A 23,037-nucleotide genomic window follows, 5' to 3' on the forward strand; every position below is an offset into this window, starting at 1 on the left:
ATGTCCTGTATGCAGTTCATATTGCCTCACAGTGTTTGTCATATTTCAACAGTTCTGTGATGTACCCAACTGTCTGATTTGACTCTTAACAGAAACATTTTCAAACCACATGGAGTAACAACTGTCAGCCAAGAATTACTTTTAATTTAAAACAAATTTTTTTTACACAATAAACAAATATGTTACGAACAATTTACTTTTTTTAGTCCACTGTTTGTCATATTGATGCATATATCTACATGTGAAGGTGGTATCATTGAGGTATTGAAGCTAATGTTATTCCATTCTATCAAATGTTTTAATGGTGTGTCAGTATTGGACCAGTTCTGTATTTCATCCTGTGTCACCATACTAAAATGAGTATGTACACACCCAGAAGTTATGCCATGATTATTTATCACACTTGTATACATTTAAGAAATGAATATGAACAATACAGTTCTTTTAGAGAAAATGGGGAGAGGGGACGGGCTGGAGAGATCACAAAGGGTAAGACATGCAACTATTGAAGGTGAGAATTTGGAGGGACTATGTCGAATTCCCATAAGTACTTTGTGCTGTATCCTCTCTTCTTTCTGTTTTAGTTTTGGAGATATCATAAATAAAGGGTTTCTGTTGTATTTTTAAATTTGTCAGATTTACTCCAACTATTCCCACTTAAGTGGTTTGTAAATAAGTGTTACTATTATTGTGAGCATATTTATAAATACTTAATTTTAGGGAAGCAAAATTTTTGCCAAACATATGATACAGAACTTTTTTGCATTTGCTGATGCAGAATTGTAGAAACAAATGTCTTTATGGCAAATATTTCATAACAAGTAAATACATTAGTAATAATAAAGGTGTGCAGTTAACACTGGATAAAGCTACACTCCTGGAAATGGAAAAAAGAACACATTGACACCGGTGTGTCAGACCCACCATACTTGCTCCGGACACTGCAAGAGGGCTGTACAAGCAATGATCACATGCACAGCACAAGGGACACACCAGGAACCGCGGTGTTGGCCGTCGAATGGCGCTAGCTGCGCAGCATTTGTGCACCGCCGCCGTCAGTGTCAGCCAGTTTGCCGTGGCATACGGAGCTCCATCGCAGTCTTTAACACTGGTAGCATGCCGCGACAGCATGGACATGAACCGTATGTGCAGTTGACGGACTTTGAGCGAGGGCGTATAGTGGGCATGCGGGAGGCTGGGTGGACGTACCGCCGAATTGCTCAACACGTGGGGCGTGAGGTCTCCACAGTACATCAATGTTGTCGCCAGTGGTCGGCGGAAGGTGCACGTGCCCGTCGACCTGGGACCGGACCGCAGCGACGCACGGATGCACGCCAAGACCGTAGGATCCTACGCAGTGCCGTAGGGGACCGCACCGCCACTTCCCAGCAAATTAGGGACACTGTTGCTCCTGGGGTATCGGCGAGGACCATTCGCAACCGTCTCCATGAAGCTGGGCTACGGTCCCGCACACCGTTAGGCCATCTTCCGCTCACGCCCCAACATCGTGCAGCCCGCCTCCAGTGGTGTCGCGACAGGCGTGAATGGAGGGACGAATGGAGACGTGTCGTCTTCAGCGATGAGAGTCGCTTCTGCCTTGGTGCCAATGATGGTCGTATGTGTGTTTGGCGCCGTGCAGGTGAGCGCCACAATCAGGACTGCATACGACCGAGGCACACAGGGCCAACACCCGGCATCATGGTGTGGGGAGCGATCTCCTACACTGGCCGTACACCACTGGTGATCGTCGAGGGGACACTGAATAGTGCACGGTACATCCAAACCGTCATCGAACCCATCGTTCTACCATTCCTAGACCGGCAAGGGAACTTGCTGTTCCAACAGGACAATGCACGTCCGCATGTATCCCGTGCCACCCAACGTGCTCTAGAAGGTGTAAGTCAACTACCCTGGCCAGCAAGATCTCCGGATCTGTCCCCCATTGAGCATGTTTGGGACTGGATGAAGCGTCGTCTCACGCGGTCTGCACGTCCAGCACGAACGCTGGTCCAACTGAGGCGCCAGGTGGAAATGGCATGGCAAGCCGTTCCACAGGACTACATCCAGCATCTCTACGATCGTCTCCATGGGAGAATAGCAGCCTGCATTGCTGCGAAAGGTGGATATACACTGTACTAGTGCCGACATTGTGCATGCTCTGTTGCCTGTGTCTATGTGCCTGTGGTTCTGTCAGTGTGATCATGTGATGTATCTGACCCCAGGAATGTGTAAATAAAGTTTCCCCTTCCTGGGACAATGAATTCACGGTGTTCTTATTTCAATTTCCAGGAGTGTATATGTTAGCAGTTCTATTATTGTGACTTTTCATGCTTTCCCAATGGATCTGTTGCAAATACACTTCTCGGGTTTGCTGCCGGATCGTATTGTGCGAGTTACACAATACAATCTGGCAGCAAACCCGAGAAGTGTATTTGCAATTCCATTATTATTGCATGAAGAACTGCAAGATCCAATGTTCTGTAAATGAGATTACCACAGAAAAGGTAGGTACAGCTATAAAAAAATGCAAAACTGTGGAGCAACTGGTCCAGACCAGATGTGAACTATGGAAACTCCTCACAGCAAATGGCATCACATTGCTTACAGAACTCCTCAATCGCGCAGTGAAATGTGGAGTAATGCCAGATGCATGGAGGAAAAGTAGACTGATGTCTTTCTATAAAAGCAACATGCAAGATTGTGAAAACTATAGAACAGTAAAATATTTGTGTGGCTAGGCCCATCAGTTGGGTAGACCAGTCGCCTGGTGCAAGTCATCTTAGTTGATGCCAGTTCGACGACTTGTGTGTCGGATGAGGATGAAATGATGATGAAGACAACACGACACTCATTCCCTGAGTGGATAAAATCTCTGACCTGGCCGGGAATGAAACCCAGACCTCTCGCATGGCATTCTGCCACACTGGGCGCTCAGCTATGGGGGCAGACACTATAGAGCAATGTAACTTCTCCTCCCGAACAGGCCACGAAGACCGAACGGCACAGACCGGCCGCCGTGTCATCCTCAGCCCGTAGGAGTAACCGGATGCGCATATGGAGGGGCATGTGATCAGCACACCACTCTGCCAGCCTTATGTCAGTTTCCAAGACCGGAGCCACTACTTCTCACTCAAGTAGCTCCTCAGTTTGCTTCACAAGGGCTGAGTGCACCCCGCTTGCCAACAGTGCTCAGCAGACTGTATCAAAATGCTACCTGCTTGCCAACACCACTCGACCGACTGGATGGTCACCCATCCAAGTTCTAGCCCAGCCCGACAGTGCTTAACTTCGGTGATCTGACGGGAACCCGTGTTACCACTGCGGCAAGGCCGTTGGCAGTGGAACTTACTTTGCATAAATTAAAAATATGGGAGATCATCATAAATGTGTACATTCTCCAACAATCATATGGTGGGCTCTGAGAGTATGCAGCATACCTGAATATTACATAAACATTATTGCTGATACGTAAAACTGTGTTTGGTCGAGCCAGGAGTCCAGTTGGTCAATCAGACAGTTTCATTGTACATCAAGGCAGTGACTCTTGACCCACTCCTGTTCATCATAATTATGAATGATTTGACTTTTGCATGCTGATGATAAGGTGTTGTTATCAGAGGACAGTCAAGAAATTAAGAGGGATGTATGTGTGCTACAGAGAGGCATTACTGTGTGCTAGCTTGTGTGTCAGTAGAGTTTAAACAGAAATCATACTATACAATTTTGAAACCACTAGACTAAGCCGATCCGATGCCTATTTGAAGCAAAGGCAAAGAATACAAAGTAGCAATTAGACCAGTAATGATCTCCAACAGTGGTATATGGGATGTGAAGAAGAGACATGGATGAAAACTGCACTCAGTAGAGGTTTGCATTTTGCAATGATCATGTGGAGTCAATCTTAAGGATAAGGTTTGTAATGAGTATACACTGATCAGCAAGAACATTATGACCACTGAGCTATTATTGGTGTAAACCCATCCAAGCAATAGCAGTGTCACCTGGTTAGGAATGACTGCTAGTGAGACACATGCATGGCGCATGTAGTATCAGTGAGTGTGCTGTCAGTGTGTAGAATGAGAAAGGCGCACGAGCTCGAGTTCGACCGAGGGCAGATGGCGACGGCCCAGAGGCTCGGCACAAGCCTTTCAGAAACTGCACGACTTGTCGGATGTTCGATGAGTGTTGTTGTGGGTATTTTCTGCATGTGGAGAAAGCAAGGTGAAACCCCGTCCAGGCATCATAGGATTGGGCGGCCACCCTACAGATGTCGGATGTCGTAGGCTGGGCAGACTGGTAAAATAGGACGGGTGGTGAACTGTGGCATAACTAACACAAACTTTAATGCTGGGCAGAGTACAACTGTGTCTGAACACCCAGTGCACTGAACACTCCTAATGATGGGCCTCCGCAGCCAACAACCCATCCGTGTGCCACCGTTTACACGACGACATTGGCAACTGTGACTGGAACGGGCAAATAACCATCGACACTGGATGTCGGAGCAGTGGCAGATTGTTGCACGGTTTGATGAATCCTGATATCTTCTACATTATGCTGATGGGAGGGTGTGAATCGGCCGTCTTCTGGAGGAACATCTTCTTGACACCTGTACTGTGGACCAGAGAGAAGCTGATGGCCGCTCCATTATGCTCCGGAGAACATTCTCGTGAGCATCCGTGGGTCCAGTGGAGCCCGTGTGAGGCTCCATTGCAGCCAAGAAGTTTCGTACACTGGTTGCAGACTACTTACACCTCTTCATGGTGATCATGTTTCCCTATGGCAGTGGCATTTTTTAGCAAAATAATGCATCATGTTACAAGGCCAGGAGTGTGGTGGAATGGTTTGAGGAACACAGTGATGAGCTCAAATTAATGTGCTGGCCCCCCAACTTGCCAGATCTGAACCCAATCAAACACATCTGGAGTGTGATTGAATGTGGTGTCAGAGCTCATTGTCCCCCTCCCTGGAATTTACAGGAGTTAGGTGACTTGTGTGTGCAAATGTGGTGTCAGCTCCCTCCAGCAACCTACTAAGGTCTCATTGCTTCCATGCCACGATGCGTCACCACTGTTATCTGTGTCAAAGGTGGACATACCGGCTATTCGGTAGGTGGTCACATTGTTCTGGGTGATCAGTGTATGGGGACTAGTTTGAAATTAGCACCCATTATGTACGAGGGCTGAATGAAAAGTAATACCTCTACCTTCATTAATTGGGTTTGGATGGGAATATTTTAATAAATCATTATCAGGAACAGATGGAAGTCAAGGTGCTAAATCTGGACTGCACGAAGGATGCCATATGGTGGTGAGATTCAGTCTCTCAAGTTCTGCTGTGGTGGCACGTGAAGTGTGTGGTTTGGCACTGTCATGCTGCTGGAAAACTTTTCCCTTTTGCCTTTCGGACGGACCCTTGTTAGCCGTTGTTTCAGAGTTCGCAGCATTGTGATGTAACGCTCTGAATTGTTGTTCCACGATCGAGAAAATCGACACGGATAACACCGTCAGCATCCCAGAACACTGTGGCCATGAATTTTCCAACTGAGGGCTGTATCTTTAATTTCATAGACTGACTTTTCAATATCCGGGTCATAATGGTGCACCCACATTTCGTCTCCTGTCACAATTGAATGGAGAAAGACTTCACCTTCATTGTCGTAATGCTAGAGGAGTTCTTGGCAAATTTCAAGTCTGTCCACTTTCATTTCAGGAGTCAGCATCTGGAGTACCCATTGTGCGCAGATCTTCCAATAGCCAAGCAAAGCAATAATATGACCCACACATTCTTGTGAAATGCTGATTGTGCTTGTAGTTTCTCTCTGAGTCATACAACGATCATCCTGAATCAATCTGTCAACATTTTGCTTGTGAAAGTCGGTGGTTGCTGTCACAGCCCGTCCAACTCATTGTTTGTCATGCAGGTCAGATGTTCCTGCCTCAACATCTTTAAACTTACTCACCCAAAGACGCACAGTACTCACGTCAACCCTATCACCATAAATTGCTTTCATTTTCTGATGACTCTCCTTTGGGGTGACACCTTCTGCTGTCAAGAATTCAACGGCTGCACGTTGCTTAAATCACATTGACCGACTGTCTGCACAGGGTTCTGTTATAACCTTTAATCACCAATAATTGCGTGGATATTCAAACACACTCACTTAGAAACAATAGCTGGTTACATGATAACAACTCAGTATCTCTTATTCGACTGCCGTGCCGTGACGTGCGGCCGGCGCCGTTCGTAGCTAGGTGGCGCTCCCGCGCTCAGCCGAGTTGCGGAGCGCCTCTATCGCCGTTTGCGCGTACTGTCGTGGCGGCACTGTAAATGTCGTGGCACTGTCTCAACACTTTTCCCCCCTTGAAAAAAAAAAAAAAAACACTCACTTCCTTGGAGACATGGACAGTGCGGAGACATCCGTGGCCTCTTGTGAGGCCCCGAGAAGATCTCGCGGAGAGACACGAGAGTATGGTCGAAAATGTCCAGGACGGAAGCTCGTGTGTGGAACGTGCCTCCTGGACGAGATGATGTGTCAAAACTCCGGAGCAGCATCCATAGGTGTCGTGGACCTGGGGGTGTGCCCCAGCGAGATGGGTCCCGGAGAAGGCAGCATCGCGACTGGGGCCGGTTCCGGCGTACTCGGAAGCGGTAGCGACGTCGGCTGCAGCAACACGTACGGTAGATCGGCAGCAGCGACAGGACTGGCGTCTCGGACTGGTGGAGGCGAAGGAAGGGGCGGTGGCACCGGCGTGGCCACCACTCGTGGGCGCATCTGGTCGTAATGGCGAACAACCGTGCCGTCGTCCGTACGTATTTCACAAAGCTGGCGGCCGCGAAGCGCCTTGACCACCCCTGGAATCCATTTAGGGCGAGATCCATACCCTCGTGCCCACACATCGGCACCCACAGAGTATTTTCCCGCACTAGGGGACACAGCACAAGGCCTGACAGGGTGAAGCAGGTGCAGTAGAGTGCGCGGTTGGCGGCCATGCAAGAGTTCAGCAGGGCTGCGATCACCCAGAGGCGTGAAGCGATAAGAACTCAGAAATTGCAGCAGAGTGTCATCTGTGGAAAAATCACTAAGCAATTTTTTCATCTGGCTTTTGAAAGTGCGGACAAGGCACTCGACCTCCCCATTCGATTGCGGATGGAAGGGCGGTGCTGTAACATGATGAATCCCTTGTCCAGTACAAAACTCACGGAAGGCCTGCGAAGAGAACTGAGGGCCATTGTCCGTGACGATCGTGGATGGAAGACCTTCTAGCGCAAAGATTTTGGACAAAGCCAGTGTCTTCACCGCAGTGGTGGGCGACGGACATCGAACAACAAACGGAAACTTCGAGAAGGCGTCAATCAACAGTAGCCAATAAGTACCGAGGAAGGGGCCGGCAAAGTCAGCGTGCACCCATTCCCATGGCTGCGCCGGATCAGGCCACAGAGAGGGCATTGTACGAGGTGCAGCCAGTTGTGGAGCACACTGACCACACGCAGCGACCATGTGGGCGATGTCCGAATCAATAACGGGCAATAAACGTGCCTGCGGGCCAGGGACTTAGTCCGAGAAATACCCCAATGGCCTTCATGCAACAGTTTGAGAACATCTTTGCGAAGAGAGGCTGACACCACGACCCATGGAGATGTGCCATCCGTGGCCAGAAGAACAACACCATCACGAACAGACAGACGAAGGCGCAAATCATGGTAGTTGCGAAGGGGATCCGATGCCTGGCCCTTGGTCCTGTCCGGCCAACCCCGTTGAACAAAACCGATCACCTGACGCAGGACCGAGTCCCGCGCAGTTGCCGACGCTATCTGCGAACCTGTAAGAGGAAAACCCTCAACTGCATGACGTTCTTCCTCATCAATGTGAAAACAGAGTAGTTCATCACGATCGAAAACCGGGTTGGGGCCCCATTGGCAATCGCGACAATGCGTCAGCGTTCGCGTCCTGGGCCGTGGGGCGATAGTGGATCTCATAGTGAAAATGAGACAAGTATAAGGCCCATCGTTGCAGGCGGTGAGCTGCCTTATCCGGAAGCGACGCCGATGGGCTGAACAGAGAGACCAGCGGCTTGTGGTCGGTGATAAGGTGAAACTTAGAACCATACAAAAAAACGCTGAACTTTTTTAGAGCATAAATGATAGCGAGCGCCTCCTTTTCGATTTGAGAGTAACGCCGTTGCGCATCGTTGAGGGTCTCGGAAGCATAGGCGATGGGTCGTTCCGACCCATCCTCATATCGATGGGCGAGAACAGCCCCTAGGCCATACTGTGACGCGTCAGTTGCCAGATCCAAGTGCTGACCTGGACGGAATGTGGCAAGACAAGGCGCCGACTGCAAATGAGCCTTCAGGCAGACAAAAGCCTGCTCACACTCGTCGGACCAACAGAAAGGGACGTTTTTGCGTAACAGCTGATGCAGAGGATGAGTTACCGCCGCCGCGGATGGAATGAATTTATGATAATAAGCAATCTTGCCTAGAAACGCCTGAAGTTCTTTGACTGTAGATGGCCGGGGTAGAGTGTTAATGGCCGCAACGTGCTGACGTAGAGGACGTATACCCTCACGGGACAAGTGGAAACCAAGATACACAATGGAGGGTTGGAAGAACTGTGACTTGTCCAGATAGCACCTCAACCCAGCCGAATGCAAAACCCGAGACAGGGAATGCAAATTGCGAAGGTGCTCCTCAGTGGAGGCCCCCGTGACAACAATGTCATCCAGATAATTTATGCAGCCGGGAATGGAAGCCGTGAGCTGTTCCAAAAACCGCTGAAAAATGGCCGGCGTGCTAGCGACACCAAATGGTAACCGCTGGTACTGATATAACCCACAAGGAGTGTTGATGACAAGAAATTCCTTGGAAGAAGCATCCAACGGCAACTGATGGTACGCCTCCGATAAGTCAAGTTTGGAAAAGAACTGGCCCCCAGCGAGCTTGGTAAATAACTCCTCAGCACGGGGAAGAGGATAAGTGTCAATGAGGCTCTGAGCGTTGACAGTGGCTTTAAAATCACCACACAATCGCAGACTCCCATTTGGTTTAGAAACCACCACGATGGGTGATGCCCATTCGCTGGAGGTAACAGGAAGGAGAATCCCTGAAGCTGTTAACCTGTCTATCTCAGCCTTGACAGGTGCACGCAATGCCACCGGAATAGGGCGTGCCCGGAAAAACTTAGGGCTAGCTGTAGGTTTAAGAGTAATGTGGGCTTCAAAATCCTTGGCACGGCCCAGACCAGCAAAGAACACGGACGAAAATTCAGAACACAATCCATCCAGCTGTTGATACGGAATATCCTCAGATATGAGGTGCACATCATCATCAATGGAGAACCCGAACAACTGGAAAGCATCATAACCGAACAGGTTTTCAGTGCCCGCATGATCCACCACATAAAACGTGAGGGGCCTAACAACAGACTTGTAGGCAGTGGAAGCATCAAACTGGCCAATGATAGGAATTTTCTGTTTATTATAAGTTCTCAGATTTCGCGTAACTGGAGACAAGGGAGGGGAGCCCAACTCCAAATATGTGCGAGAATTAATGAGAATTACTGCACAGCCAGTGTCCACTTGCATGCGAATGTCTTTATCCAGAACATGAACAGTAACAAACAACTTATTTGTTTGAGAAAGCACACAGTTAACATCCATGTCCGATGCCTCGTCCTCGTCGACAGGAACTTTAGGGGACTGACACACAGAAGCAATGTGGCCTTTTTTCCTACAGGAATTACACGTGGCCCAACGTTTTGGACACGCGGCCCTGTCACGCTGTACGAAACAACGTGGACAAGAAGGAAGTGCGGAACGAACCTGCTTCTGTGGTTGCTGTTTTCGCTGCGAGCATTGTGGCGCAACGCGACGTTGTTTACGCGAGTGAACCGCCGCCACATCTTCGTTCTCCTGTGAGACAGGCAAATTGTCCGTGTCGAAAGTTGACTGTACAGCGCCTACATCACACCACGCGTCTATTTGCGCGCCAGCAGTGTGAGACACTTCAAAGGATTGAGCGATGCTTAGAACTTCCGACAACGACGGGTTTGGCAGTTGTAGGGCACGTTGCCGAACTTCTTTATCAGGAGCAAGCCGTAGAATAGCATCCCTAACCATTGAATCAGCATGAGACTCATGATGAGTGTCCGTGACAAACTGACATTTCCTACTCAGACCGTGTAGTTCCGCTGCCCAAGCCCGGTAAGATTGATGGGGCTGTTTACGACACCGGTAGAACGCCACGCGGGCGGCAACAACGTGGGTGTTTTTTCGGTAATAGTCAGACAATAAGTCACACATTTCTTGGAAGAACAGAGAGGCAGGTTCCCGCAGAGGGGCTAACTGAGATAGCAGCTGATAGATCTGTGGGGAAATCCAAGATAGAAATAACGACTTACACATAGGAGCGTCGACAACGCCGAAACCCAAGAAGTGTTGCCGCAAACGCTTCTCATAATCGTCCCAGTCTTCAGTGGCCTCATTGTAAGGAGGGAATGGAGGCGGAGAAGAGGAAGACAGACGATGAGTAAGCGACGTCGACAACGCCTGAATAGCAGCCGTCAGCTGTGGTTGTTGTGCCTGAATAGCAGCCGTCAGCTGTGTTTGTTGTTCAATGAGCACTTGCATAAGCTGTTCCATGTCTGCCCCGTCACGAACACATAAATCCACAACCCAGTGAAAATATCCCATCCTCGTTGCCAAAAAGTGTTATAACCTTTAATCACCAATAATTGCGTGGATATTCAAACACACTCACTTAGAAACAATAGCTGGTTACATGATAACAACGCAGTATCTCTTATTCGACTGCCGTGCCGTGACGTGCGGCCGGCGCCGTTCGTAGCTAGGTGGCGCTCCCACGCTCAGCCGAGTTGCGGAGCGCCTCTGTCGCCGTTTGCGCGTACTGTCGTGGCAGCACTGTAAATGTCGTGGCACTGTCACAACAGGTTCCAGTGTAACAATACATCTGTTCAGTGCTAAGGCTTCCCGCCAACTGGAGCTGTAGAGAAGAGGCTATGGAACAAGCCAGTACCTGCCACATACCAATGCTGCCAACTGTTGAAGAGCTACAAAGGTGGAGGAATTACTTTTCAGTCAACCCTCGTTACGGAGTCCGGATTAGTATGTTACTGCCACTTCTTAAGCTGATCAAATGACTCAGTCGTGATGAGAAGTCTTTCCATTAGTACAGCTAAATGAGGAAATTACGTGGCAGGGCTGTGACTCCTTGACTGCCAACTGTCCAAAGGACATGACGAAAATGAAGCTCATGGAGCAAGGCCCATACCCATAGCATCTTAAGATAACAAAAGCTTCCTTGCGTAATATGACTGTGCTATGAGAAGGAGGAGGAGAAAGAAGAGTAAGGAAAATAAGAAAAAAGTAGTAGTATGTGATACCACCATATAAAAAGACAAACACAGAATTTTTTAGTAGCATTCTTTTTGTAATTACGTCCTCTATTAAACATATTATTGCTTATAAGAAGATTAAATTTATCATTCTTTTTAGTGCATGTAATATAATTTGAAAAGATCTGAATCTAGAAAATTATGTATCAGTACATAGTTAAAATGCCTGATTTGGAGTGACCTTGGGGTAGCTTTTAAGGGTTAGTCACTGTAAATACTTTTAACATTGTTGGTAGACAGTTTCTCTTGCTTGATTACAATTCAGCTGACATTGCTACTTTGTTATTTAATATTATTGTGTTTTACCATGCTTTTCTGTCTAATCTTGGAATGCTTATCTCATGGAGTTTGATTCTTACTAAAAATGAAAACCAACCACTATTACTTATTTTACTTATTAAAAATAAAGTCATTACCAGTTTTGAACCAACAGGTTCATCTCCAGATTCCAACCAATGTAAAAGTTTCGTGGATGGTTTGTATCATCAAAAATTCTATATCAAAACCAGTGATAGCTCTCTTTTAATAAATGAGATAATTAGCATTGACTGATTGCTGATTTTATGATCTATGAGAATTAATGGATGTTTTCCTTTATAGTCTGTGACTGTAATTTTTGACAAAATAGATACTTACATACTTTTGCACAATTTACAAATGTAGTGGAGGAATATACTGGCAATGATGAGACAACACACACACTGGAACATTATTATTTCAATATTTTGAGAAACATTTCTAGCTTTATTTCTCATCCTTTCCCCTTTTTCCAAAAAATACTGTTATTTAAGACTGAACTGAATAAATCTTGATATGTTAATGAAAATATACTGAAATTTGTTACATTTCTTTGCAGATAAAGCATACAGAGTGACCAGGAGCTCATCATTTTAAAGTGACATTTACTACACAGTACTGCACCGATCATACAGCTTCTCAGAAATTTGGCCCATACTTGCCTAGCTCTTCAGTTCACTTTTAATGTCATCAGCAAATATGTTTGTCATGTGCCTAGGCAATTAGAGAGCCAGGTGATAATGCAAAAAAGAAACTGACTTTAAAAGACTGAACCTTCTGACAAGCCACGTATAGAATTTGCATAGTTGATTGTGGTGTTTCATTAATGGATCCTAATGGGCTGACATATTTACTTGGCCATGCCACCATAAACCCTTGTGTACTTGTGCAGTAAGCCATGAAATGACACAGCACAGCAGTAGATCTGGACTTGTAGTTTAGAGAAACGCTCTTTAACTCTTTGTCTGGTAATACTGATTTGAACTTGCGTCACTCTTTTGTTTGGTTGATGAAATGACATTATACATTAATTCCATCCCTGTACTTTCATTCATGCATTCATCATATTTCATGGATTCCACAATGAAGGAGAACCTTCAGGCATGTCAATCTAGTCAAGGTATACCTAAACAAAATACAAACAAATGGTACAAACTTAATCTGTACAATGTATTAACGATAAATTATCATTATACTGTTTAATGCTATTCGTACTAGCTAAATTTAACCAAGTAAGTTATAAACAAAGTTGACACTTTGAAGAAGGCTGCCACATGTCATATGTGAGAGGCCTCTGCTACGTTCTCATTTATGAACATCTAATGCATTTTATTGATGTTAGTGTCAGTAGAACTGTAAAGTGCCAGTTATATAACTCAAAGAGAGACCTTTTAGTGCCTACCAATTGCACATTCAGAACCTAAATATTTTGTGCGGCACACATTTCCGACATAACATTTTAAAAGTGTTGAATAAAAAACAAGCTGAAATTCAATAAGTTTTTGTTTTGCAACTAAGATTGTTAGAAACTATCTTAAAACTAACTGTGTATAATACTTGAATGAAAAAGCATACTGTATGTTTTTAAAGTATAGTTTTATTTAAGAGGGAAAAGAAGAATGTTGTAAACGTATGCTTTTATAGCTGTACAGAAGAAATACTGCAATTTACTTGTGCAAGGTAGTGTTATTGCAATTTCAGTGAAAAAGGAAGAACAGATTATAAAATGTTGGAGGCAAAATTTGTTTGTTTTCTACAGTAGCTAACTTTGCAATTGCATAATTCTTGAATTTAATTTGATCTGACATTATCAAAGCTCAATTTAGTCACATAAAGTCATATATCTCAAGTATGACTATATCACAGGAAATTTGGTTACAGAAAAAAATGAATCAGCTAAAAGAATTTGTGGTGATTTTGAAACTGATGAAGCTATGAAGGTGGCTCCATGGTTCATGCCTAGATAGTTCAGTCACTTAAAAGCATTGCTCTTAGAAAGGCAAAGTTCAAGTCTTGGTCCAACAAACAATTTTATTCCATCAGGAAATTTCACAACAGTGGACACATTTTGGAGGATGAGAGATTCAGTCAGGAGTATTGTATCAGTTCACGATTTTGTATTGGAAATCACAGTGGCCCTCTAGTTATTCTTCCCTAGAAAATAATTAAATCTTGTAATCACGGCAGGTGCACTCCTTTACATGGTAAATTATCACTAATTTGTCTCAGAACTATCTAAAATTCGACAAATTGCCTGTTGGCTTCTGTCAGGGGTTCTTCAGGCAACATTTGTTTGACAATTTTTCTGATGTTTTGTCAGCGTGAGAGGCTGGCATTGTCAGAGCTTCACCCTCCATTGCTGGTGGAGGACTGGAGCTGAGCTCATGGACACAGATTGCTTGTACCAGTTGTATCAACATCTTAGAACTTTTCCGTACTCATTACCAGTGTGATTCTCCCCATGCTACCTGCAGTGGTCATTCGCTGCAGCACATGAATCCAGTCACCTTGAAGCTTTCCTCTTTGTTGAAGCTCTAGTCATGTTTGTGGTTTTCTGCTCAGTCTCACATTGCATGTGCTCTCTTACAGCCAATTTCTCCACCTGTGCCAACCTGCAATACCATTTATATTCAGTGATCCTGGTGTTGACTGATCGCCAGTCATTCCAACACAGTCTTTTCCACATGCACAGGGTATGAGGTATATTCGTGACTTTGCAAGTGTGTGCCTTTTGTCCTTCACATGTACTTATGTCATCCTTTGACCTTCTTTTTCAGTTTGTAAATAGCCTTGATGGCAATTCTGTACATCACCCTGGGGTATATCACAGAAAGGCTGTACCCAGCATTTCTTCCTCTGATGTGTCACTTCATTGAGTTTTGTTTCTCTTGACACTTCCTATGTAACTGGTGGAGTACCCATTGCTCCACAGAACCTATGTGTTGCATCTCACAACCCAGGTGCTGTGGAGGTTACGATGTATTAATCATTCCTCTTTTCTAGCTCGGGTGGTGATTTGATAGTTTGTGCAGGTGTTAGTCCATGCGTGTCAGTTTTTGAATCGTGCTATATCCCAGGTTGTCACCATCCAACAGTATATCTAGCTGTTCTTTTCTACGTCCTAGTAAATTTTGTGTTTGGATGCAGGCTGTTCAGATGTCTTAAGAAATCACTGAGCGGTTCCTCGCCATGACTCCACACAGTGAATGTGCCATTGAAGGTGGAATACCCGTGGTGATGCCTTCCAGCTATTCATAGAAGTTGCTATTCCACGTGAAACAGTACGTAGTAAGACATACATGATAGACCCTGGTGACGTCATGTGAGAAACTTGAACTTATATATTGCAGAGCATCATTGTGTGGCACTATTGCAAACAGAGAACCAACATCCAACCTGACCAGGATGTTGTTTGGTCCACATTTTAGTCTTGTCCACTTCTCAGTCAAATGTCCCAAATCCTTTATGTTTGTGTCGGTCTTTGCCATGTGCGGCTGAAGCAGAGGGGCCATGCGTTTGACCATTTTATATGTTGCTGAGTCAAGAGTGGTTACAGTTTGTTTTAGTGGAACGTCATCATTATGGATTTTTTGTAATCCATACAGCTGAGGTTGTAAGGCTTCTGTGTTGCACAGGTTCCTCTGTAAATTGGCAGAGCGAGAAGATGCCTTGATTAACTGAGTCGTATTACAAGTGATCTGCTGAATCAGATCTGTACTTAGCTTTCAGTATGTCTTCATATCTAATTAGTCCCGAATCTTCTGCTCGTAATCTTTGGTCTTCATTACAGTGATCCCATTCCCTTGTCAACAGGCAGTCCTAATATATTCTTGTCAGCATTATGGCTCTTGATAGCTTGTAACTCTTCCTTCTTCAGGTTTCAAGCTGCTGGTTTCGCTCGATACAGTATCCTGGTGATCCACATGGTCATTTCAGTGTTAGAAATGATGTACTCCATAGGTATAGTTCTGGGGATGTTAGCAAAATTCCCTGTTCCTCTGAGGACAGTGGTCATTCACTGAGGGTGACCACTTTATGTAAGCTGTTGGGAATCAACTTGTCAGTCACTTTCTGTGTCTTGCAAACATTTTCTTCTATCACTCTGTGCAGCACTTGAGTTTGTTCTGCATGATCCTGTGAGTGATGCAGTTGATCTTATCCCATTCATCTTGGTGCATGCTTCCACTTAGTTGACTTAAAATGTCCAAAAGTTGCTCATCCATTCTTGCCAAGTCTCTCTGTGGTGCATGAATTTGCTCACAAAGGAAAACTCGTTGCATTCTGTTGTAGGTACTACGTGCTTGGACAGTGGTGATTAGGCACTTACATTTCAGCAAATTTGGTGTGACCTCTTCATTCTGGCATCACGACAGAAGGTGAGAGAGGACAGCAAACAGGTTTTCTTCTTTGTTTGTTGGTCAAGACATTGGTACAGTTTACAGATCTCCTCCTTGTAGAGGTCTAGTACAAAACTGTAAACGCTTTCATGGCCACTTATTGACAAAGTGCCTGTTGGTTCTCTTGGGTTCTTTGGTCGATGTTTCACAATATTTCTGAAATCTCATTAGCATGAGTGACTGTCATTGTTGAAGAGTCACACCACATTGCTGTTGGCAGGCTGGAGTCAAGATCGCAGCTGCAAATTATGTGTTCCTGTCGCACCAATGTCTGAGGGCTTTTCTGTTGTCATTATAGCTGTGGCTTTCCCCTTACTGTGTGCAACGATCATTTGCTGCAGTACGGGAATCCAGGATCTGTTCACCTTGAGGATTTCGTCTTCCTTGTTGAAACTATCGCCATGTTTGTAGATTTTTATGGCTTTCCAGAACAAGAGAGTGTGGTAACTCTTCTCCAATGCAAGAACTAATGTGTCGGCAAATTTTATTATATAGTCAGCCTCACACAGCATGGCTTCACTGTGGCTGATTTCTCCACCTGTTCCAACGTTCAGTACCACTTATGTTTGTGATCCTGGTCTTGATTCATATTCTGGTCATTGCAATAAAAGCTTTTCCACACATACAGGGTGTGCGGTATATTCCAACATTGCAAGAGGGTTCGTTTTGCCCTTTGCCGAGTTGACACATGTTTTGATTTCTGTGTCAGTTTGTAAACAGTGTTAACACCATGTTTGCACAATGTATGGCAAGGTGAGAACCACAACAGTAATGACAATGGAAAAGACCTCGAATGTCGATGTGACAGGTACATATAATCTGCAACCGCAGGCTCGACTCCAGTCCGCCACAATCAATGCAGGGTGAAGTTTTGACTTGCTGGCGAGATGTCAGAAATATCATCAAATATCGACCAAAGAACCTGAGAGAGCACCAACAGGCAATTTGTCAAGTGGGCCTGAAAGTGTTAAGAGTTTTGTACTGCACCTCTATGGGGAGAATATTTGTAGATTATACCAATATCTTGACCAGAGAAAGAAGAAGAAAACCTGTTTGCTGCCCTCTCTCACCTTTTTGTTGCAGTGCTGGGATGAAGGAGCCACACCAAATTTGCTGAAATATGTCGTAATCACCACTGCCCAAGCACTTCGTATCTACAACAGAATGGTACAAGCTTTTCTTTGTGAGCAAATTTATGCATCACAGAGAGACTTTGTAAGTATGGATTAGCAACTTTTGAACATTTTAAATTAACTAAGTAGCAGCACACGTCACAGTGACTGCGATAAGAACAGCAGCATCGCTTACAGGAGAATACAGAAACAACTTGACTGCTGCACACAGTGGCAGTAGAAAATGTTTTCAAGGTTGGTAGAGTACAGCTTAGTGACTTACTAAGACATCTGAACAGTGTCCAAGCAAACATAAAATTTGCTGTGGAGGTAGAAAAGACCCAACAGCTACCCTTTCTAGATGTGCTGGTTACAACTGATGATGACAAACTGGGACAGAGTGTATATCAAAAACTAACACACATGGCCTGATACCTGCACAAACTGTCAAATCTCCACCAGAGCCAGAAAAGATGCATGATTAAAATGTTCATAAGATGCACAAGACAAATCTGTAGCTGCAGCACCTCAGACCCTTTGGAAAGTATTCTGAGAGCAATGGGTGCTCCACCAGTTACATAAGAAGTGTCACTAAATTTAACACTCAACGAACTGACGCATCGGAAGAAGAAATGTTGGATACAGCCTTTGTGCGATACATCCCCAGGGTGAAATATAGAATCAGCCATACATTGCGCAAACAGTGTAAAGGCTGTTTACAGACTGACAAAAAAAGTGAAATAGAGTGTCAAATCAGAAAAGGACAAAAGGCTCTCACTTGCAATGTGTATAGTACACCACATACCTAGTACATGTGAATAGGATTGTGTTGGAATGACTGGATGATCAGTCAGCACCAGGGTCAAAGATCATAAACTGTATTGCCAGTTGCGACATGTGGAGACATTGGCACGTCCTCTGTGAGACTGACCACATAATAAAATTTGCTGACACAAAAGTTCTCACTGGGGAGAAGAGCTACCACACTCACAATGTGAGACAGAACCCAGCAGTCAATTTGTCAGCAAGTGGCTGTGAAAGCATTAACAATTTTGTATTTGCAATTTGTTTTTTGAAAAATTAGAAACCCATAAATATTATATTAAAGAGCATGTAAAATCATGCGTGAGCATTATTTCTGACATTGGTACTCGTGAGCATGAACTCCTAAGGCCCCAAGACTTGTGTGTCTTGCCTAAGGTGTTGCAGTATGCCATTTAATATGATACTTTTATGTGCCTGATTACTTAGTAACCAGGAAACTTTATTACGTTATCGTAAATGTGTCACAACAAAAACGCCTGTAGTTCCACTCTGTACACATATCACTTTATAAACATGACTAGCTCATTCATAAATGTACATATTGATGAGTGCATAAGCTGGTAGATATTTTGCACAGATCTTAAATGAATCCAATAGAATTAGTACAATTTCTACTACTACAACATGTTATAAGCAAATTATTTTCAGTTTCAACACATTCACTCTATCAGCCCTCAGATGGTCATTCTGAGGCCCACTTTGAGCACCCTACTATTTAATATTGTGATGGACAATCTTAAACAAATTTGTTATTGGTGCTTTTTGCACTGTGCTGACTGGAAGCACAATTTACATTATACCACAACTTTATTTACTGTATTTAACAACTGTATGATACAGCTGTAACATTCAGATGTTAATATTTCAAGAAACATGGCACAGTTATAAAAATACTGTGAATTGTTAAACTAGACTCTTAAACTGCAAATTTGCAGTCTCAGTCTGTAACAAACCACCTTAGTTTGACTCTCTGTTTGCAAACAGAATAAATATTACCAGCTTTTTACTGAACTCTATGCTACCTTCTGAAAGAATTTCGGTATTATCCATCAAACCAGTGGCCATGCATTGACGATGAAGTACAATGGAAAAAAAAGTCGTTTCAGATCTACTAGTTGAACCTACAGTGAAAATTCCACATCATTCAAAAATTCACGTGCAGACTGCAAGGGAAAAGAGACCCAGAAATGCTGTTGAATTATACCCTGCCCACTAAACAATCAAAACAATCAATGAAATCGGGAATCAGATTCTATGAAATCCTGAAGCTAAAATTACTGCCAAATCATTTCTCAGCTTATCCCTATAATAGAAGACATTGGAGACACCCAAGAAGAGTTCATTATTTCACAAAATCTCATGTTTGTCAATTAAGGTAAAGTTTTGTTCCAGCAAGTCCCGACTCAGATTAAGTAAAAAGTTGTTAATTAACTCTAATAGCCTTGAGCTTAACTTTTCCTCCAACCATAATTCTTTGAAGTGGCTAAAATTTGAATATGCCCTCTTGAAAATCTCAAAAGGGAATGGCATGCCACTGAGGAAATGAAAACAATGGTTACTAAAATGGCACTGGCAGTAAAGTCATAGAATGTTCTAAACAGTGAATAACCATTAAACAAAGTCATATGTGAAAGGAAGAAATGAAATTCAGACTCAAAAGTCTGCTGAATAGAAGAAGGTGAGCAACGAACACCAAGAATAAAATATGATAAAATTTCAAGTGAAGATGCCAGACTTGCTGAAATGTTGAACTTTCCTAGAAAATTCATTCAATTTCTACAGATATCAGGATTAGAGAAAACGTTCCTGAAGACGCAGTGTGCACTTTTTTTTTTTTTTTTTTTAAAGTGCCAGTTCTTGTCAAATGTGAGCTGGAAATTGCACTAAAATTACACCATTTCTCTTTGAATGTGAGCCAAAATCACCCTAAAATTACACCATTTCTCTTTAAATGTATACTGGTGTGCAAATAAAATGCATGGAAACATGTTTTGTAGTGCTCTCTCTGAAATAAGTACAAACTAGTGTCAAGTGCTGAAATGATGATCAGCTGTTTTACAATGAACCCATAGAAGGGACACAGCTGTCTGTTTTATAACTGCACATGCTCTTATGTGATGGCATCCCTTCTGGCACTACAATACTACATTGCTCACAGTGCCAGGCCAATATTTTTCTGTGAAACTGCATGTAACGCATTGTGCAAGTGTAGAGTATGAGGGATTTTTGTGGAGCAGTTGCAGTGGATGGTTCATGGTTATCTCTACTGACAAATTTTGGAACAGCACAGTAGTCAAGTGGTTAAGACTGTGGATTTGCAATTTGATGGCTGGGGTTTGATTCCTGCTGCTATCAACAGTTTTTTTCCTAATTTTTTTACTCTTTGCACTGTTGAGCAATTAATTGTAAAATTTAAATATATTTAAACTGTTCAGTTTATCTACATAAAATTAATATATTCAGTTTAGTTATGATTACTACCTTGTAAATCAAAAGGCTATAGATAGTCATAAAAAAGTGAGTATAACAGCAGATTTAATATGAATTTTTTAAAAAAAAGTTCTGTTTAGAGCAGCATCTGGAAGCATGTGCAACAGAAGTTGAGTTCCATAACAGATCCTATATAATAGTAACTATTTACCGAGCACCTGCAGGAAATTATAATCTATTCATAAATCATCTAGAAACTCTTTTGGGATATTTAACAGGAAGAAACAAAGAAATTTTGATTGCTGGTGACTTTAATACAGATTTTCTAATGCAATCTTCCAGTAAACATTTACTGCAGTTAGTAATTTTGTCTTTCAATCTAACTCACGCTGTAAACTTTCCAACTAGGATCACTAAATCCTCAAGGACAGCCATTGATAACCTTTTTATAGACAAATCAAAGGACCAAAATCATATCATAAAACCTGTAATAAATGGACTATCAGATCATGACATGCAGCTCCTTGTTTTTAGATGTAAATTCTAAGCAGATTATCAAGACTGCTAAATCTGAGTACAGGAGAGTAGTCAATCAACCAAAAATTGAGTGTTTTAGAAAACTGCTCAAAGATATGAACTGGAAAGATGTTTATAGTTCCTCATGACATGAATGAAAAATATAATACATTCATAAACAATGTCAGTACCATGTTTGAAAACTGTTTTCCTCTAAAAGTTACTCAAATTAAACAGAAGTATATAATAAAACCATAGATTACACATGGAATAAAGATTTCCTGTAAGGAAAATGTATCTAAATGATGACTGACTGACAACCTAAGCTGCCGACAGGTGTTGTTGATATACCTCGATGTGGACAGCTGAAAATGAATCGAGGTATATCAACAACACCTGTCGGCAGCTTAGGTTGTCAGTCAGTCATCATTTATTCCAGGGAAAAGCTGCACGGTCATCAACAGTAACTGTTCTTTCGAGAACAAGTTACTGTCTTCGCGAAAATGTATCTGTTGACCAAGAATAGCTCCAATGCTGATGATTTAGCTAAATACAAGGAATACTGTAAAATATTAAAAAAAGTATTTCAGACATCTAAACAAATGCACTACGAGAAGAAGATAGCAATGTCAGGGAACAAAATAAAAACAAAATGGGATATAGTGAAAGAGGAGACTGATAGAACCAGAAAGGAACAGGAGCAAATAGCATTAAGGGTAGATGACACATTAGTAACCGATGGACATAGTGTGGCAAATCTATTTAACAAGTGCTTTATATCCTTTACTGATAGAATGGGATTGTCAGGATTAGTAAATAATGCCCTTGAATATCTGAAACTAGCCTTTACAAATAGCTTCAGGTACATGAATATGTCACTCACTTCACCAAAAGAAATAACTTCCATAATAAAACCTTTAAAAACAAAGCATTCTAGTGGTCACGATGGAATATCAACAGAGTTAATTAAGGCATGTTCTTGTGAGTTTAGTACAATTCTAAGTTACTTGTATAACCAGTCAATTATAACTGGGACATTTCCTGACTGGCTAAAATATGCAGATGTTAAGCCTCTATTTGATAAAGGGGATAAAGAGATACCATCATACTATCGGCTTTATAACCATCTTATCTCAAATAACATACTGTCAAAGTCACAGTTCAGATTTCTAAAGGGTTCTGATATTGAGAAGGCTATCTACACTTACAGTGAAAATGTGCTTAATTCATTAGACAAAAAATTGCAGGCAACTGGTATATTTTGTGATCTGTCAAAGGCATTTGACCGTGTAAATCACAATATCCTTTTAAGTAAATTAGAATATTATATGTTTTAACCTTTAATCACTAATAAATTGCGTGGATCTGCAAAAGTAGAAACTCTAGCGGGTTACATATTACTAACTCCGTATCCGTCATTCGACTGCCGTGCCGTGCTGTGACATGCGGCCGGCGCCGTTCATAGCCAGGTGGCGCTCCCGCGCTCGGCCGAGCTGCGGAGCGCCTCTATCGCCGTGTTCGCGTACCGACGTAGCGGCACTTTTAAATGTCGTGGCACTGTCACAACATTATAGTGTAACAGGAAATGGTTCAAATCTTATATCTCTGGCAGGAAACAAATGGTGTTATTAGGAAAGAGACACGTATCAAGCTATCAGACATCATCCAACTGGGAACTAATTACATGTGGGGTCCCACAAGGTTCCATTTTAGGGCCCTTACTTTTTCTTGCGTATATCAATGACCTTTCATCAGTATCATTACCAGAAGCCAAGTTTGTTTTGTTTGCTGATGATACAAACATTGCAATAAATAGCAAATCAAGTGTAGTCTTAGAAAGGTCAGCTAATAAAATATTTGTGGACAATAATCACTGGTTCCTAGCCAATTCTTTGTCAATAAACTTTGGAAAAAAAAAAAACTACATGCAGTTCAGAACTTGTAAGGGGTGTCCCACGAGTATATGCCTAACATACGATGCAAGCAGATAGAAGAAGTGGACAGTGTTAAATTCTTGGGATTACAGCTTGATAATAAATTCAACT

General features: G+C 43.1%; 1 protein-coding gene and 1 pseudogene across 2 annotated transcripts in view; one reads left to right on the forward strand and one right to left on the reverse strand.

The window, feature by feature from the left end:
• The window catches only part of LOC126249057 (F-box/LRR-repeat protein 6), a 241,118-nt gene that overhangs the window by 21,715 nt on the left and 196,366 nt on the right, over positions 1 to 23,037 (forward strand). Inside the window, exon 2 of one of the 2 annotated variants that reach the window (XM_049950696.1) lies at positions 17,193 to 17,324. The exons of the other annotated variant lie outside the window; for it this stretch is intronic. Within the exon in view, the coding sequence (XP_049806653.1) occupies positions 17,305 to 17,324 (20 nt within the window). The 5' untranslated portion in view covers positions 17,193 to 17,304. The remainder of the gene's footprint in view (positions 1 to 17,192; positions 17,325 to 23,037) is intronic. 2 annotated transcript variants of the gene reach the window in all.
• On the reverse strand, positions 3,220 to 3,337 carry LOC126250249 (5S ribosomal RNA; annotated as a pseudogene).

This window comes from Schistocerca nitens, chromosome 3 (genome assembly GCF_023898315.1).
Source record: "Schistocerca nitens isolate TAMUIC-IGC-003100 chromosome 3, iqSchNite1.1, whole genome shotgun sequence".
NCBI classification, from domain to species: domain Eukaryota; kingdom Metazoa; phylum Arthropoda; class Insecta; order Orthoptera; family Acrididae; genus Schistocerca; species Schistocerca nitens.